Raw genomic sequence first — 18,289 nt, 5'->3', positions numbered from 1 at the left:
CTTAGCCCAGATCCCTAGCGAGGGTGTTGCAATTCCTTCTTGGGCAAAGACACTTGAGAATCACTACAGCAGGCCCCTCCGCCAGAAGATCAGCAAGAAATCCAGCCAAGACCAAGTTCACTTACCAAGGAGGACAGCAAATTCCAGCGGAGGAGAAAGAAAAGCATGGAATTCATGGCTTTCTCCCTATGATTCTTTAGTCTTGCAAAGTTAATTAAATTTTTTAAATTTTATTCTTTTCTTATGCTAAAATTTTATTAACTTTTTCATCTTTTAGGTTTTTTTTAACTTTTTCATCTTTTAATGTTTTTTAACTAGTTTATCTTAACAATACCTTTCATTAAAAAAATCTTTTTGAAACTCCATTATTATAGTCATATTTTATCCTTCATTGTATCTAACTTTATCTTGTGTATACTTTATCTTTATAAAGTATGTATTGTGTATACTTCATAGTATGTATACTTTATGTAAACTTTAAAGTATACTTTAAAGTATGTATTTGTGTATACTTTAACTTTATATATGTGTATACACATAGGGTTTTTTCTTCTAAAAAAATTGGGATACAACTTCTTCTAATAGATCAAAATATACCATAAATCTAGCACAGGGCTTTGTTCTAGTCTCCAGCTTGAGCAAATTCTCTCTACTTTTTTTCTTTATTCTCCCAACCAATTTATCGTATCAACTGCTTTTTTTAGAAATTAAAAAAATTTCTTTTCATCTTTATAGTCATATACCATCCCTTCATTTTGTTTACCCTTATTTTGTGCGTGTATGTATGTATGTGTATATATATATATTTTTTTTCTTTCTTTAAAATTTTGGGGGGTAATTTCTTCTAAGAAACCAAAATAGTCCCAAAATTAAGTGGGTGACTCTGTTCTATTCACCAGTCTAATATATATTTTTCTTTTTTATATTTTTCTTTTTTAAAATTTTTTTTTCTGAACTTTTTACCTCCCTTCTTCCCCCACAATTTGGGGTCTCTTCTGATTTGGTTAAAGCACATTTTCCTGGGGTCCTTGCCACCCTTTTAGTATTTTATTCTCTCCTTCATATATTCTTATCTGGATAAAATGACAAGACAGAAAAGCTCACCACAAAAAAAAAATAATAAATAAAAAAAAGGCAGTACAGAAGGCTAGGGACCTAATCAGTATGGACATTAGTAATATGTCAAATCTAGAGCTCAGAATGACAAATCTCAAGGTGCTAGCCGGGCTTGAAAAAGGCATGGAAGATATTAGAGAAACCCTGTCTGGAGAAATCAAAGCCCCTTCTGGATAAATAAAAGAACTAAAATCTAACCAAGCTGAAATCAAAAAAGTTATTAGTGAGCTGCAATAAAAATATGGAGGCTCTTACTGCTAGGATAAAAGAGGCAGAAGAGAGAATTAATGATATACAAGACAAAATGATGGAGAATAAAGAAGCTGAGAAAAAGAGAGACAAACAACTACTGGACCATGTGGGGAGAATTCGAGAGATAAGTGATAACATAAGATGAAACAACATTAGAATAACTGGGATAACAGAAGAAGAAGAAAGAGAGAGGGGAACAGACGATATATTGTAGAGAATTATTGTAGAGAATTTCCCTAATATGGCAAAGGGAACGAGCATCAAAATCCAGCAGGTGCAGAGAACTAGGTCCACACCCCATCATCTAATAAGACTAGGTCCACACCCCATCATCTAATAGTAAAATTTACAAGTCTTAGTGACAAAAAATCCTGAAAGCTGCCAGGGACAAGAAGTCTGTAACATACAATGGTAAAAATATTCAATTGGCAGCGGACTTATTACAGAGACCTGGCAGCCAGAAAGAACTGGCTTGACAAATTCAGAGCACTAAATGAGAAAAACATGGAGCCAAGAATACTATATCCAGCTAGGCTATCAGTGAAAATAGAAGGAGAGATAAAAAGCTTCCAGAACAAACAAAAACTAAAAGAATTTGTAAATACAAAACCAGCTCTACAGGACATATTGAAAGGGGTCCTCTAAGCAAAGAGAGAGCCTAAAAGTAGTAGACCAGAAAGGAGCAGAGACAATATACAGTAATAGTCACCTTACAGGCAACACAGTGGCACTAAATTCCTTTCTCTCAATAGTTATCCTGAATATAAATGGGGGAAATGCCCCAATCAAAAGACACAGGGCATCAGAATGGATAAAAAAAACCAAAACCCATCAAATGCTGTCTACAAGAAACTCATTTTAGACCCAAAGACATCTCCAGATTTAAAGTGAGGGGGTGGAAAACAATTTACCATGGTAATGGACATCAAAATAAAGCTGGGTGACAATTCTTATATCAGAGAAATTAGATTTTAAGCCAAAGACTATAATAAGAGATGAGGAAGGACATTATATTATATTGAAAGGGTCTGTCCAACAAGAAGATCTAGCAATTTTAAATATCTATGCCCCTAACATGGGAGCAACCAGCTGTATAAACAAATTAATAACAAAGTCAAAGAAACACATCAACAAGAATACAGTAATAGTAGGGGGCTTTAACACTCCCCTCACTGAAATGGACATATTACCCAAGCAAAAGATCAATAAGGAAATAAAGGCCTTAAATGACACACTGGACCAGATGGACATAACAGATATATTCAGAACATTCCATCCTAAAGCAACAGAATTCACATTCTTCTCTAGTGCACGTGGAACATTCTCCAGAATAGATCACATCCTGGGTTATAAATCAGGTCTCAACTGGTATCAAAAGATTGGGATCATTCCCTGCATGTTTTCAGAACACAATGCTCTGAAGCTAGAACTCAATCACAAGAGGAAAGTTGGAAAGAACCCAAATATATGAAGGCTAAAGAGCATCCTATAAAGAATGAGTGGGTCAACCAGGAAATTAAAGAATTGAAAAAAATTCATGGAAACAACTGATAATGAAAACACAATGGTTCAAAATTTGTGGGACACAACAAAGGCAGTCCTGGGAGGAAAATATGTAGCAATACAAGCCTTTCTCAAGAAACAAGAAAGTTCTCAAATACACAACCTAATCCTTACACCTCAAGGAGCTGGAGAAAGAACAGCAAAGAAAGCCTAAACCCAGCAGGAGAAGAGAAATAATAAAGGTCAGAGCAGAACTCAATGAAATAGAAACAAACAAACAAAAAACCAACAGTAGAACAAATCAATGAAACTAGGAGCTGGTGCTTTGAAAGAATTAATGAGAATGATATAACCCTGGCTAAACTGATCAAAAAGAAAAGAGAAAGAACCCAAATGAATAAAATAATGAATGAAAAAGGCAAGATCACAACCAATACCCAAGAAATACAATTATAAGAACACATTATGAAAAACTATATGCTAGCAAATTTGACAATCTGGAAGAAATGGATGCATTCCTAGAGACATAAAAACTACCAAATCTGGCCCAGGAAGAAACAGAAAATCTGAGAGACCCATAACCAGTAAGGAAATTGAAGCAGTCATCAAAAATATCCCAATAAAACACAGCACAGGACCAGATGGCTTTCCAGGGGAATTCTAACAAACATTTAAAGAAGAATTAATTCCTATTCTCCTAAAACTGTTCCAAAAAATAAAAATGAAGGAAAACTTCCAAACTCATTTTATGAGGCCAGCATTACCTTGATCCCAAAACCAGACAAAGATCCCATCAAAAAAGAGAATTACAGGGGCACCTGGGTGGCTCAGTGGGTTAAAGCCTCTGTCTTTGGCTCAGGTCATGATCCCAGGGTCCTGGGATCGAGCCCCGCTTTGGGCTCTCTGCTCTGTGGGGAGCCTGCTTCTTCCCCTCTCTCTCTGTCTGCCTCTCTGCCTACTTGTGATCTCTGTCTGTCAAATAAATAAATAAATAAATAGGAATCTTTAAAAAAAAAAAAAAAGAGAGAGAGAGAATTACAGACCAATATCCTTGATGAACATGGATGTGAAAATTCTCACCAAAATACTAACCAATGGGATCCAACAGTATATTAAAAGGATTGTTCACCATGACAAGTGGGATTTATTCCAGGGCTACAAGGTTGGTTCAACATCTGCAAATAAATTAATGTGATACAGTACATTAATAAAAGAAAGAATAAGAACTATACGATACTCTCAAAAGCTGCTGAAAAAGCATTTGACAAAGTACAGCATCCTTTCTTGGTTAAAACTCTTCAAAGTATAGGAATAGAAGGTACATACCTCAATATCATCAAAGCCATATATGAAAAACCCACAGTGAATATCATTCTCAATGGGGAACACCTGAGAGCTTTTCCGCTAAGGTCAGGAACATGGCAGGGATATCCATTATCACCACTGCTATTCAACATAGTACCAGAAGTCCTAGCCTCAGCAATCGGACAACTAAAAGAAATTAAAGGCATCCAAATCAGCAAAGAATAAGTCAAACTATCACTCTTTGCAGATGATATGATACTTTGTGTGGAAAACCCAAAAGACTCCACTCCAAATCTGCTAGAGCTTGTACAGGAATTCAGTAAAGTGTCAGGATAACAAATCGATGCACTGAAATCAGTTGCATTTCTATACACCAACAGCAAGACAGAAAAAAGAGAAATTAAGGAGTCAGCCCCATTTACAACTGCACCCAAAGCCATAAGATACCTAGGAATAAACCTAACCAAAGAGGCAAAGAATCTGTACTCAGAAACTATAAAGTACTCATGAAGAAATTGAGGGAGACACAACGAAATGGAAAAATGTTCCATGCTCATGGATTGGAAGAACAAATATTGTGAAAATGTCTATGATACCCAAAGCAATCTACACATTTAATGCAATCCCTGTCAAAATACCATCAATTTTTTCCAAAGAAATGAAACAAGTAATCCTAAAGTTTATATGGAACCAGAAAAGACCTCGAATAGCCAGAGGAATGTTGAAAAGGAAAACCAAAATTGGTGGCATCAAAATTCCAGACATCAAGCTCTATTACAAAGCTTTCATCATCAAGACAGTATGGTACTGGCACAAAAACAGACCCACAGATCAATGGAACAGAATAGAGAGCCCAGAAATAGACCCTCAACTCTGTGGTCAACTAATCTTTGACAAAGCAGGAAAGACTGTCCAATGGAAAAAAGACAGCCTCTTCAACCAATGGTGTTGGGAAAATTGGACAGCCACGTGCAGAAAAATGAAATTGGACCATTTCCTTATACCACACACAAAAATAGACTCAAAATGGATGAAAAACCTCAGTGTGAGATAGGAATCCATCAAAATGCTTGAGGAGAACACAGGCAGCAACCTCTTCGACCTCAGCCACAAAAACTTCTTCCTAGAGACACTGTCAAAGGCAAGGGAAGCAAGGGCAAAAATGAACTATTGGGACTTCATCAGGATCGAAAGCTTTTGCACAGCAAAGGAAACAGTCGACAAAATCAAAAGACAACTGACAGAATGGGAGAAGATATTTGCAAATGACATATCAGATAAAGGGCTAGTGTCCAAAATCTATAAAGAACTTAGCAAACTCAATACCCAAAGAACAAATAATCCAATCAAGAAATGGGCAGAGGACATGAACAGACATTTCTGCAAAGAAGACATCCAGATGGCCAACAGACACATGAAAATGTGCTCCACATCACTCAGCATCAGAGAAATACAAATCAAAACCACAATGAGATACTACCTCACACCAGTCAGAATGGCTAAAATTAACAAGTCAGGCAATGACAGATACTGGCGAGGATGCGGAGAAAGGGGAACCCTCCTACAATGTTGTTGGGAATGCAAGCTGGGGCAGCCACTCTGGAAAACAGCATGGAGGTTTTTCAAAAAGTAGAGCTACCCTATGATCCAGCAATTGCACTTATTTACCCTAAAGATACAAATGTTGTGATCTGAAGGGGCATGTGCACCCAGATGTTTATAGCAGCAATGTCCACAATAGCCAAATTATGGAAAGAACCTAGATGTCCATCAACAGATGAATGGATAAAGAAGAGGTGGTATACAATGGAATACTATGCAGCCATCAAAAGAGATCTAATCTTGCCATTTGCAACAACGTGGATAGAACTAGAGTGTATTATGCTTAGCAAAATAAGTCAGTCAGAGAAAGACAATTAACATATGATCTCCCTGATATGGGGAAGCTGAGAGGCAATGTGGGGGGTTTGGGGAATGAAACAAGATGGGATCAGGAGGAAGAAAAACCATAAGAGACTCTTATCTCATAAAACAAAATGAGGGTTGCCAGGGGGAGGGGTTAGGGATAGGGTGGTAGGGACATTGAGGAAAGTATATGCTATGGTGAGTGCTGTGAAGTGTGTAAACCTGGCGATTCAAAGACATATACCCCTGGGGCTAATGGTACAGTATATGTTAATAAAAATAAGAATTATAATAAAAAGCCATATTAATAATCACATTAAATGTAAGTGGTATAACTACTTCAAATAAAAGCAGAGATTGTCAGACTGGATAAGAAAGCAAGATCTAACTACATGCTGCATACAAGAAATGCCCTATCAATGTAAAACCAAGAAATGCCCTATCAATGTAAAAGCAAATGGATGGAAAAGATATCCCATGCTACCACTAATTAAAAGAAAGTTGAAATGGCTATACTAATAGCAGACAAAGGATATTTCAGAGTAAAGACTATTGCCAAGAATAAAGACTGTGATTTGATAAAGATAAAGGGATCAAGTAGTCAAGAGGACACAAAGATACTTAATGTTTCTTCATGTAATAACAGAACTTTAAGATACATAAGAAAACCTTTTTTTAAAAAAGGCAAAATTGTAAGGAGAAATAGGCAAAATCCATTAGTCAGAATATTCAACCATCTTCTCTTAGTAATAGGGCAAGTTGACAGAAAAAAATCAGCAAGAACACAGAGGAATTGACTCAAATACCCATCAGTTGAAGACTGGATACACAGAATGTAATATAGTCATACAATGTAGGATTACTCAACCACAAAAAGGGATGAAATAATGACATGTGTTAAAATGCTATGCTAAGTGAAAGAAGTCAGTCATAAAGGACACTTATTATATGATTCTATTTATACGAAATATCCAGAATAGTCAAATGTATAGAAACAGAAAGTAGAGTAGTGGTTGCCAGCTGTTCGGACAGAATATTTGTGTCCTGGCAGTTCATACGTCAAAACCTAATGCCTAATGTGATGGTATTTGGAAGTGGGACTTGGGGAGGTGATTAGGTCATAAGCACAGTTAGTGCCCTTATAAAAGAGATCTCAGACAGAGAGCTCCCTCCACCTGCTACCATGTGAGAACACAATGAGAACATGGTGATCTAAGAACCAGAAAGTTCTCTCACCAGACTTTCACCAGACACTGAATCTATTGACACCCTGATCTTGGGACTTCCCAGACTCTAGACCTGGTAGAAATAAATGTGTGTTTAATCTATACTTTTTGTTAATAGCAGACTGAATGAAGACATCAGGGAATGAAAGAAAGGAAAACAGGGAGTGACTAACCACGGAACTTCTTTTAGGGATGATGAAAATGTTCTGGAATTAGTGATGATATTTGTACAACTTTGATAATATACTAAAAACCACTAAATTATATGCTTTAAAAAGGTAAAATCTGTGGTATGTAAATGGCATTTCAATTTAAAAAAATATAAAGGACTTGAAACATACTGTCAACCACCTTGAAATAATTGGAACTAAATGCCATTTATAGCATGATAAATACTTTTCAAGTTCACATGAAACAGAACTTGTGTTAATACACAGAATAAATTTTAAATCTAAAAGAATTCAAACAGGCGCCTGGGTGGCTCAGTGGATTAAGCCGCTGCCTTCGGCTCAGGTCATGATCTCAGGGTCCTGGGATCGAGTCCCACATCGGGCTCTCTGCTCAGCAGGGGGCCTGCTTCCCTTCCTCTCTCTGTGATCTCTTCCCTTCCTCTCTCCTACTGTGATCTCTCTCTGTCAAATAAATAAAATCTTAAAAAAAAAAAGAAAAGAAAAGAATTCAAACATATAAGATATGTTCTCTGACTACTATGAATTTAAATTAAAAGTCAATAAGAAAAATACTTGGAAAATAAACATTTGTAAGTTAAATAACAAGCTCCTAAAAACCCAAAGTTCACAATAATAAAAAGGGAAGTTAAAAATATTTTGTACTAAATAGAAATAAAAACAGGTCAAAATGTGTAAGACATAGTTAAAGCAGTACTTACAGAAAAATGTATAGCCCTAAACATCTATACAAACAAAGAAGGACTCAAACCAATGACATCAGCTTCCACTTTAAGAAACTAGAAAGAGGGGACGCCTGGGTGGCTCAGTTGGTTAAGCAGCTGCCTTCGGCTCAGATCATGATCTCAGCGTCCTGGGATCGAGTCCCACATCGGGCTCCTTGCTCCACGGGGAGCCTGCTTCTCCCTCTGACTCTGCCTTCCACTCTGTCTGCCTGTGCTTGCTTTCACTCGCTCTCTCTCTGACAAACAAATAAATAAATAAAATCTTTAAAAAAAAAAAAAAAAGAAACTAGAAAGAGAAGAGCTAATTAAAGCTAATCAAACATAAAAAATATAATTAAGGGCAGCAGTCGAGGAAATAGAAAACTTATGAACAATAAAGAAAATCAGTAAAACCACTTAAAAATAGAAAACACAAACTACCAATATCAAGAATGAGGAGATGATACCATTGCATGCAGATAGTAGGAAGATAATATGGGGATGTTATAAATAGTTTAATAAATTCAAAAACTTAGAAAAAATGGACACATTTCTTGAAATATCAACTACCTGAGTTCATTTAAGAATAGACAACTTAATATTCCTATCTCAATCAAAGAAACTGAATTTGTATTTTTGAATCTTCTCACAAAGTTTCAGGCTCATAGAGCCTCACCAAAGAAAACTCTTAGGGAAGAAATACCCAATTCTGTACAAACTCTTTGTTTTTTTTTTTTTTTTTTAAGATTTTATTTATTTATTTGACAGACAGATCACAAGTAGGCAGAGAGGCAGGCAGGAAGAGAGAAGAGGAAGCAGGCCCTCCGCGGAGCAGAGAGCCCGATGTAGGGCTCGATCCCAGGACCCTGGGATCATGACCTGATCCGAAGGCAGAGGCTGTAACCCACTGAGCCACCCAGGCACCCCTCTGTACAAACTCTTCCAGAGAATTCTATGAGGTGAGCATCACTCTGATGCCAACACTCGATTAGATGACCATATTTCACTCACTTCTTTAGATAGTGGGGCTTAGCCTCCTCCTTCAAATCCAAACAGCAGACTTCTGATGTCTTTAAGGAGCCTCCTTCTACCTGGAAGCTTCTTATTCTTGACTCCAGGGCAGAGAAAGCAGGTGATGATTATAATCTAGTACATAATACCTTAACTATGGTCAATGACTCTTAACCTCCAGATATAAAAGCAGTTATCCTCATGTCTTAACAGTAACAAAAGTAGCCAAGTTGATTCTCTGACATATTTTATTATTCACCAAACAGCAAAAACAAAACAAAAGTCAAAATATCATTTTAATGTTGTTCAATAGCTTGCCCGTCATTAATGAAAACTCATCAACTATGTGAAGCGAAATGTTTCAAGCTGAAGGCTGCAGCAAGCTGAAGAAGCCAGGTGCTCGATGTAGGCCATGCAGTCTTACAGAGATTAGTTGTAAGTCATAGGATATGAAGATGCTTACATCTCCAGAGTACGCAGCAAAGCTACACTCATATTTGATGTTCCTGTCTCCTTTCCTGCATCCCTGACCTCCTTCCTCTTTTAATTGTGGTACAAGTGGTCACTTTTGCTAATAATATAACACAAGCTGCTACTCTCAGTAGATGCAGACAGATTTTATTATCTTTACCTCTCAAGGACATTTTTGCTTTGGGGATTTTAAGAAGGCAGAGAAATATTGGAATAAAGGATGCAAGGAGCTGATAAAAATTTGAAGGAGACAGAGAGGAGGAGAGAGAAGAAGGAGGGAATGTTGGGGTGGGTGATGTGAAGAAGCGAGGGAGGAATGGGACATGAGAGAAAGAAGAGAAGAGGGAATCAAAACCGGAGGGATGACGAAGAATGGAGAGTATGCACAGTAAAAAGAGAAGGTGAATGACATCCTCTTGTATTCCCCTTTGCCCACCGCCACCAAAAACTGCTAGTAAGGAGGGACACCTGCATGGCTCAATGGGTTAAGCCTCTGCCTTTGGCTCAGGTCACGGTCTCAGGGTTCTGGGAGGGAGCCCCACGTCGAACCCCACATCGAACCCTGCATTGGGCTCTCTGCTCAGCAGGGAGCCTGCTTTCCCCTCTCTCTGTCGGCCTCTCTGCCCACTTGTTATCTCTCTCCTCTCTGTCAAATAAATAAATAAAATCTTTAAAAAAAAAAAAAAAAGAACTGCTAGGGAAAGTAGGAAGAGATTTCAACTGATAAAAAACTTACAATTCATTCAAAAAAGAAGTCAGGATAGAAACTGGATAAAAGATCATAGACTAAATACTTCCTCTACATAGACTTTTACTAGCTTTTCTGGCCAAAGAGAATAAACAAGTATCAAATATTCATCCTACCTCTAGAAAGTGAACTATAATGTATGTGTCAATATATCATTTGTTTCACAATATCAACCACCATTCTCAGAGATCATAAGAATTCATGGCACTCCCCACTGGCCATTCTTTCTCAGGCTCCTTTGCTAGATTCTCCTCACTGATCTACCACTGAAATATTGCAATCTGAGGGGGAACTCCTGGATTCCTCTCCTCTTCTCTTGGTTCTCTACTCTTTGTTCCATGAGATCCCATAAATTCTATTCCTGTAGACACAACGTATATGCTTACGATCTCAATAGTACATATCCAGCTAGGAGCTCTCCTCCAGAATCCAAATGTGTATCTACCACTGCACACTGGATATTTCCACTTGAGTCTCAGGGCATGTCAGAATAAACATGTCCAAAATTGATTTTGCCCCTTTGGTAGTAGGTTGACTGACCTAACTTCTATTTACAACTTCCTTTTCCCTTGTCTCCTTTCCTATGAGGCCATCAAAGGTCACAATTCAATTTCCCATCCACTCACATACCTGGTGGTTTCCATGGATCCGTGTAACTCAATTCTGGCCAATGACACATAAATAGATTATCTCCTGATACTGTCTTTTCCTTTCATCCTTCTTGAGGATCAGAACACATATACAAGGCTTGCAGCTTCCACAATTACTTGGTGATCATGAGGTAATACAAATGAGGCTAAAAGTTACAGCACTAAGGATGGCAGAGAGGAAACACAGAAAGAACATGCATCTCTGATGGTACCATTAGCCTAGTTCACTAGCCCTTAAATGCCTCACTTCAGTGTCCATGTTATTTGAAATAAATGAAGGTGTACTTGTCTAAAACAATGTAGTCTCATTTTCTGTTACTGGCAGCCCAAGTCATTCCTGACACAGCCTCCAAAACTGTTTCGTCTCTGTCTTTCTCATCTCATTGAAATGCTTTATAATTGCCCCTGATGCTCCAGCTAGAAATAAGATGGGTCTTCTAGATTTCTCTGTTTCCCACAACTCCTCAATCCTAACCCTACCCTATCGAACACACAGAGTGAGTCCATCATTAAGTCCTGTGGCCGTTCCTCCAAAGACTAGGGCCGCACTGTCAATGGCTTTCCTAGCACTCAGCTTCCCCAGGCCAGATCAAATGGGGAAGCTTTTCACATGCTGGTACCGTCCCTGCTCATCTCAAATTTGCATGGTTAACTCCTTTTAGCCTCAAGACCCAGCTAAGTGTGTCCTCACTATTGACCATCCTATTAAAATTCTTTAGAATTTAATACAGAGAATTAACAAAAAGGTCTTATTTGACTGAGAAGATGAAAGAGGACTACAGAGACAGTGAGAGCAGGAGATGGCCCCTGCACCTGGGCCTGGGATCTGGAGCTCTGACGTTCCCATTTGTCTCCATCTCTACCTCAGGCGCTTGGAGGAGGCTCTGTGGAGCTTGCTTCTCAGATTCCAAGGAGAGGGGAGATTCCAGTACCTGGGTGGTACTGGCACCTCTGACAGGGTGCAATCAAGCCCTTTCTGGGAATGCTGGAAAAAACTAGGAACTGCAAACAACTCACAATGCCAGGGTAAAATGCATGGCAATGGTACCCACTGGAGCAACAAGGAGAGTGAGGAAGAGCAAGTCCTTTTGGGTTCCTCTCATCTACCCATCTTCCACATTGCTTCTTATGAATAGAGCTTAATATGGACCCACTTTGCAAAGGACAAATGTGGTGTTTGCAGAGCCTCAGCCTGAAGGATTCAGAGCAGCATATAAAAGGCTGAGTTCAGGGGTAAGATATGATACCTAGCTTAATAAGTAGCACAGTATTTGTTTATTTATTTTCCTTTCTCCCTTGCTAGACAATACGTGTTCAGGACCTATGCCTTTCTTTTTACTGTTACTTACTTTTTACTGTTTTACTCCCAGACTAAAAGTAGATAGAAGGTACTCCGAAAATAGTTCTTTAGTGGATGAATTTATTGGATTTTTCTCAAAACTAGTGAGCAAAGTGTACAATTTAATTCTTTGTCAATTGAATAGTACCAAATGCCTCATATGATGGTCTAGGCAGTTGAGTTAAATATGAAGATGAGGCCCTTCCTTGTTATTTAGCAAGGAATTTAAGACTTTCTCATACGACATTAAATCATAAAATGCCACAGAAAGCATTCACATGTTTAAATGCCCAGAGAATTAAACAGGCAGCAAAGTCCACAGGAGATGAGAAAAGGAAAATATAAAGGTAGGTTTGGAATAACTCAGAAGACTTGTGGAAGAAACTGCCACCTGAGGCAGGCTTGAAAGGGGGCAGACAAGCAAAGTTAAGGAAGATGGATGAGTCTGGCAGATTTTCAGATGTTTCTGATGAAAGCAGAGAAGTGAGAAATTACTAGAAGTCACTGAAAAAGTGAACTCGAATCAAGTGTGGAAAATAGCAGGTTCTGGAGTTAGAATTATAAGCAGTATGTTTTTTGCAAAGAGGAGCCATTGAGAAGTTTTAAGCGAAGGAGTGGTGTGGCACTGGGAATATTTTCTGAATGTAAATTTGGCAGTGTCACGGGAACTGACTGAATAGGTAGCATCTGGAGCCAGAAAGACGAGTTAGAAGACTGACATAATCTTGAGCCAGAAAGAGATGGTGGAGATAGAAATAAGAGAGAAAGGGAACATGTAACATTTAGAAGGAAGAATCAATATCACATAACACAGAATTAATCTAGGAAAAGTTAGTGAAGAGAATTTAACCTGCAGCAATTCACCAAAGGATCAGAGGATGGAGATAGATCACTGAGTTTCATCCAAAGAACATGATTAACAATGATATCCGTGAAATAAAAGTCCCAGTGAATATCCTCTGATAATAAACCCAGTATTTTCAAAAGTTATTATGAATCTGGAAGAATATATATGTCTTCATCTTGAGGGTCTTCAAAAGTACTAAGTTTCTGGAAGTTATGATATTGAGGTGACATCTCATTTCCATAGATATGCTCCTCAAAATTGGTCTGCCAAGTGTTCTCATACAGTTCTTTATCAGTTACCTCTTTATGTTTGGGAGCACCACTTTCCACATTTTCATAGTTGCCATGCGTGTTAGTCCCTCTTCCAGAAGATCTGCAGTGCTTGTTCTGAACTGAGATTTTAGGCCTTGAGCTGATAGTGAGGAAACTTGAGAGTGTTTTAGTATTGTCTTTTCTCCTGCTGCTTCTCCTTTGCAAGACCCTTGGTAAGGGAAAATGCACCGGGTTACCATGTTTCCAGCACCAAACACACCCAATTCCACAGATTAACAAGAGGAAAAGAAGGGAAATTCCTATAGAAGTGGCCACTGGTGTATTTCCACAGCTTTTTAACATTTCTGCACAAGCAGTGTTGTTTCGTGGTATGGGGGAGCCCTTAATGAATTCACAGGTGCAGACAAATGTAATTCCTCTTAGGGTGGAGTTTAAAAATAATCCTGGAAGCTCTTTTTGACATTTCTTTTTCAGATGTGGAAGAACATCATTTGGCAAAGTCCTGATACAATGAGAGGAGAGATTGAATAAACGTAGCCTTGGACGATCCTTCTCGTTGTATGTAATGCTTTTTGCATTACAGTCCTCAATGTATAATTGCACTGTGTCGGGGGGGATTTTAATTGACTTCACCTCACTTTCTATCAGTGAATCACAAGACAAAGCAAAAATGAGTGGAAGATAATGGCAGAGCAGACAACTCAAGAAAGAGAAGGTTGGACGATCTGCCATCCACACACCTCCTATAAATTAAAAAACAAATTAATTGCATATTTATTACATAGCATAATAAAACATCTGTCAATATCTGCCAATATATTAAGCACTGTCATTTAGTGAGTTCCTGACTCAAAAGAGAATATAGTACTAGCTGTTGTGAGAAAAGAAAAAGAGAAGAACTTCTACCTGCTCAAACCTGAGTAGTTTTATTTTATTAACAATAATGTTAATAATTTTCAAGTGAAAGACAATGATTTGAATGCAATAAGAGAAAGGGAGAGGATTATACCTGCGAAATAATTTCCATTATTTATCACCTTCTCTGTGAGGCCTTTTCCTTAATCACTCCTTCCTCTGTATTCCCCTATAAATGAGGCCATTCTCTATTATAGCATTACAGCTTAAGTTACAGCAAATTGTGTGTCTTCCCACCTGGTTAAATGGTGGGCAGGGATCAGGTCTTTTCACTGTATATTCCCAGAGAATAGCACAGTACCTAGTGCAGGAAAGAAATTCAGTTGACATTTAATTAAATAAGGGAGTAAGAAACAAATGACTCCAAATCTTAGCATTTAATTGCTTAAGTCATTTAAAACTTAAGATACATCTTCTAAAGGGTATAGGTGTTTTGTTTTGTTTTAAGATTTTATTTATTTATTTGAGAGAGAGAGATAGTGAGAGAGACAAGTGGGAGTGAGGGGAAGAGGGAGAAGCAGACTCCCCACTGAGCAGGGAGCCTGATGCAAAGCTCATTCCTAGGACCCTGGGATCATGACCTGAGCTGAAGGCAGATGCTTAAGCAACTGAGCCACTCATGCACCCCTAAAGGATATAGTTCATACTTAAAAGAAGAAAAGAGCTCTTTGACCTACCACAAAATATCTAAAACAAATTTTGAATGGCTTTCTATAACTAGTGTTCTCACAATTTGCAGAAAACAACTTTTCAATTAAGATATTTTCAGAATGTTTTCTGCCAAGGCTTTAAAATGGCAAAGAGATAAAGAATGAAAAGTATTCAACCAGACTGAGTGTTGTATTATGATTTTATCAACAAAACGTTATTACTGTATATTTTCAGCCTAGACACAGAAACAGCTACATCTAATACCATTTTCACTGTTGTTGTTTCTAGTTTTATTGAGATATATAATTGATACATAATTGATATATAATTGATACATAATATTGTAATCAGTTCAAATTAGAGCATAATTTGACATATGAATACATATGTGAAATACAACATGATACATATTGTGAAATGATGGCCACACTAAATTTAGCTGATGACCATCACCTCACATAGTGTAACTTTTTTCTTCTCATAATAATTTTTAAGATCTACTCTCTTAGCATCCTTCAAATACACAATACAGTGTTGTTAACTATAGTCATCCAAAATTGTTAACAGTGCTTGTGGGATGATTATCACCATCTATTGAATTTCACCATTGATAATATTTAGTTAAGAGCTTATTTTGGATCACCTTCTAAACACTTCTACATGGATTATCTCATTTATCCTACATATGCCGTATGAATTAGATACTACTGTAATGCCTATTTTAGAGAAGAGTAAGAAGAGGATTAAAGAATTTAACTTCTTGAATAACTAAGAAGTGAATGAATCAAGAGTTAAGTAAAATTTGCCTCAAAATACTATTCTTAACCAAAACTCCATAAATGGCTATGAAGAGCATCTATTGCTAAACTTTTATAGCTTGATTTGCTCTGAGCTTCTTGAGCGACGGAGCTCTTACTTATTTTTATATTACCAAAACCAGTACTAGACAAAGAAGAGCTACTTTCTTAAATATTTGTTAGTAAATGGAGCAAACAGCATTAGGATAACAGTGGCAACAATAAGCAGGGAAAAAGTAACCCTACAAAGCTGAGTCCTGATTTTAGTGAGTGTTCACACCTGAAAGTGAACTTTTCTAAATTTTTTCAAGGTTGGACTACATCAATGTGAAAATTTTCAGTTTGGCATTTCACACAAAACAATTACATATGAAATGCAGTTAACTTTTATAAAATTTATTTGATAAAACTGTATGGACAGACATCCTAGATCTAGACGTCTTTGGAACCTTTCTAGGTTCCCTCCTTTATAAAGACCAGATACAATGCTGGGTCCAAAGGCAAATATTTGGTAAATGACTTTAACCTTTAAGACCTCGTTTCCTTTCCAAAAGATAAGAACTGATTGTAGGGATATAAATTATGGTATAAGTGATTACTCATTTAAGTAAAAATTTGGTAGCACATTTGAACTGACTTTCAAATATAGATTAAAATTAATCACCTTTTTAAAATTCTAAGCTTTCAACAAAATGGGGAATGCTGACTATTACTGAAGATTAGGTAATAAATTGCCCTCACCATTTCCAAGATGAGAATTTATTTTTAGGGCGCCTGGGTGGCTCAGTGGTTAAGCCGCTGCCTTCGGCTCAGGTCATGATCTCAGGGTCCTGGGATCGAGTCCCGCATCGGGCTCTCTGCTCAGCAGGGAGCCTGCTTCCTCCTCTCTCTCTCTCTGCCTGCCTCTCTGCCTACTTGTGATTTCTCTCTGTCAAATAAATAAATAAAAATCTTAAAAAAAAAAAAAAAAAAAAGAATTTATTTTTACCATCTATGTTGTGCTATGTGGAAAATCCAGAACATTCCAAATAGGAAAACTGTCAAAGAAGTATTTACTGAGATAAATACAAGAAGACTTTTTAAAAGAGAAGAAATACATCCTTTTTATGCTCTAAAACAACTTAATAGGAAAAAAATCCGAGAGGCAAAATGGAAAGACCTACTAGAATGGAACTCATATGTTAAACAAGAGCCCTTCAAAGCTGGCTTAACACCCCAATTAGTCTCATTTTGCCCAATCTGCAAGTAGGCTGTTTCTGTTTTGGAAAACAGTTCCAACACGCTATCTAACAATTATTCACTTGTCTTTAAATCACAAATGATTGATAGACTTCTGGAATCTTCAAAGGCAGAATACTGCCCATTTGGAAACAAGACAATAGCAAAGCCTAATCTTAACGGTAAGCATATACACTGGTAGAGACAGATTAACATCACCCTCAGTTTGTAAACTGATTATTGCCACCGAAGGCCACCTAAAAACTATGGTAACATAAAGTCATTATTTAAAATGAACTTGTTCCTTATAGTTTATTATCAGCCATTAAAATGCCTTAAATCAGGTTCTCACCTACCTTGAGACTGCTGAGCCAAACTCTCCTCTACTCTTTTGGTTAAATCTGCTTTAGTGTTCCTCTTTTTAGTGTTCCTCTTCTTTACCCCCTCCTTCAGATTATTTCATACTTGCAAAGTTTCCTGGTTGCAGAGGAAGTTCTTATCAGATGTACCGGAATTAAGATAAATGGCATGAGTTTTTGAAAAAGGAAGTCCAGCCCTTTATCCTTGTCAGTAATTCTCCAGCTACATCAGAGAATGATACCTGGAGCCCAGATGCTTCTTTATTTGCATAATATTTGCAGTCCTCACTTCAGAATCAATAAAAGTCATTTCATTTGCACTTAAAATCTTTTAAGAAGAAAGATTTTGAAATGTAATTACATGGAGGTCTTGTTTGTTTGTTTGCTTATAAGATTGTTAAAACAGTCTTCATTTAAAATACTGTGTCTTAGTGCCACAGGTTATGTTTCCACTTAAAAAGCTAGTGTCCAAATTTTGGTTCAGAAAATGTTAATATTCCTTTACGCTGGTAAAACAGTAATCTCCCAAAGTAGATTCAACTTGATGTGTGACATTTCTGTGATCTTCTAGTAGGTAGAAAGGAAAATGGTTTCACTTTGTTTAATAACAGAGGCCAGCATATTCTGGGCATTCGCTAGGTCTTCTAAACACTTTGTGTACTACTTGGTAAATACCGACAACAACCAGTGGGAGAGGGTTGCGATTCATCCGATTTTATAGGGGAGTAAATGGAAGCAGAGGGGTAACATAATCCCTGCCCAGTGTGGTCTGGCAGTGTGCCTCCAGCACCTGTGTGCTAAACCACTTCACT

General features: G+C 37.5%; 1 protein-coding gene and 1 long non-coding RNA gene across 2 annotated transcripts in view; one reads left to right on the top strand and one right to left on the bottom strand.

Annotated features, from left to right (window-relative positions):
* LOC131832258 (uncharacterized) overlaps nt 1–18,289 on the top strand; it is a 46,519-nt gene that overhangs the window by 14,150 nt on the left and 14,080 nt on the right. The window lies entirely within an intron of this gene.
* GAPT (GRB2 binding adaptor protein, transmembrane) lies at nt 9,441–18,171 on the bottom strand. The gene is made up of 2 exons (XM_059175039.1): nt 17,475–18,171; nt 9,441–14,280 (listed from the first exon to the last, which is right to left on the bottom strand). Exon 2 carries the CDS (start codon nt 14,267–14,269, stop codon nt 13,409–13,411), a length of 861 nt encoding a protein of 286 aa, XP_059031022.1. The 5' UTR covers nt 14,270–14,280; nt 17,475–18,171; the 3' UTR covers nt 9,441–13,408.

The sequence above is a fragment of the Mustela lutreola genome, chromosome 5 (genome assembly GCF_030435805.1).
Source record: "Mustela lutreola isolate mMusLut2 chromosome 5, mMusLut2.pri, whole genome shotgun sequence".
NCBI classification, from domain to species: domain Eukaryota; kingdom Metazoa; phylum Chordata; class Mammalia; order Carnivora; family Mustelidae; genus Mustela; species Mustela lutreola.
This window is presented reverse-complemented; position numbering and strand designations above follow the sequence as displayed.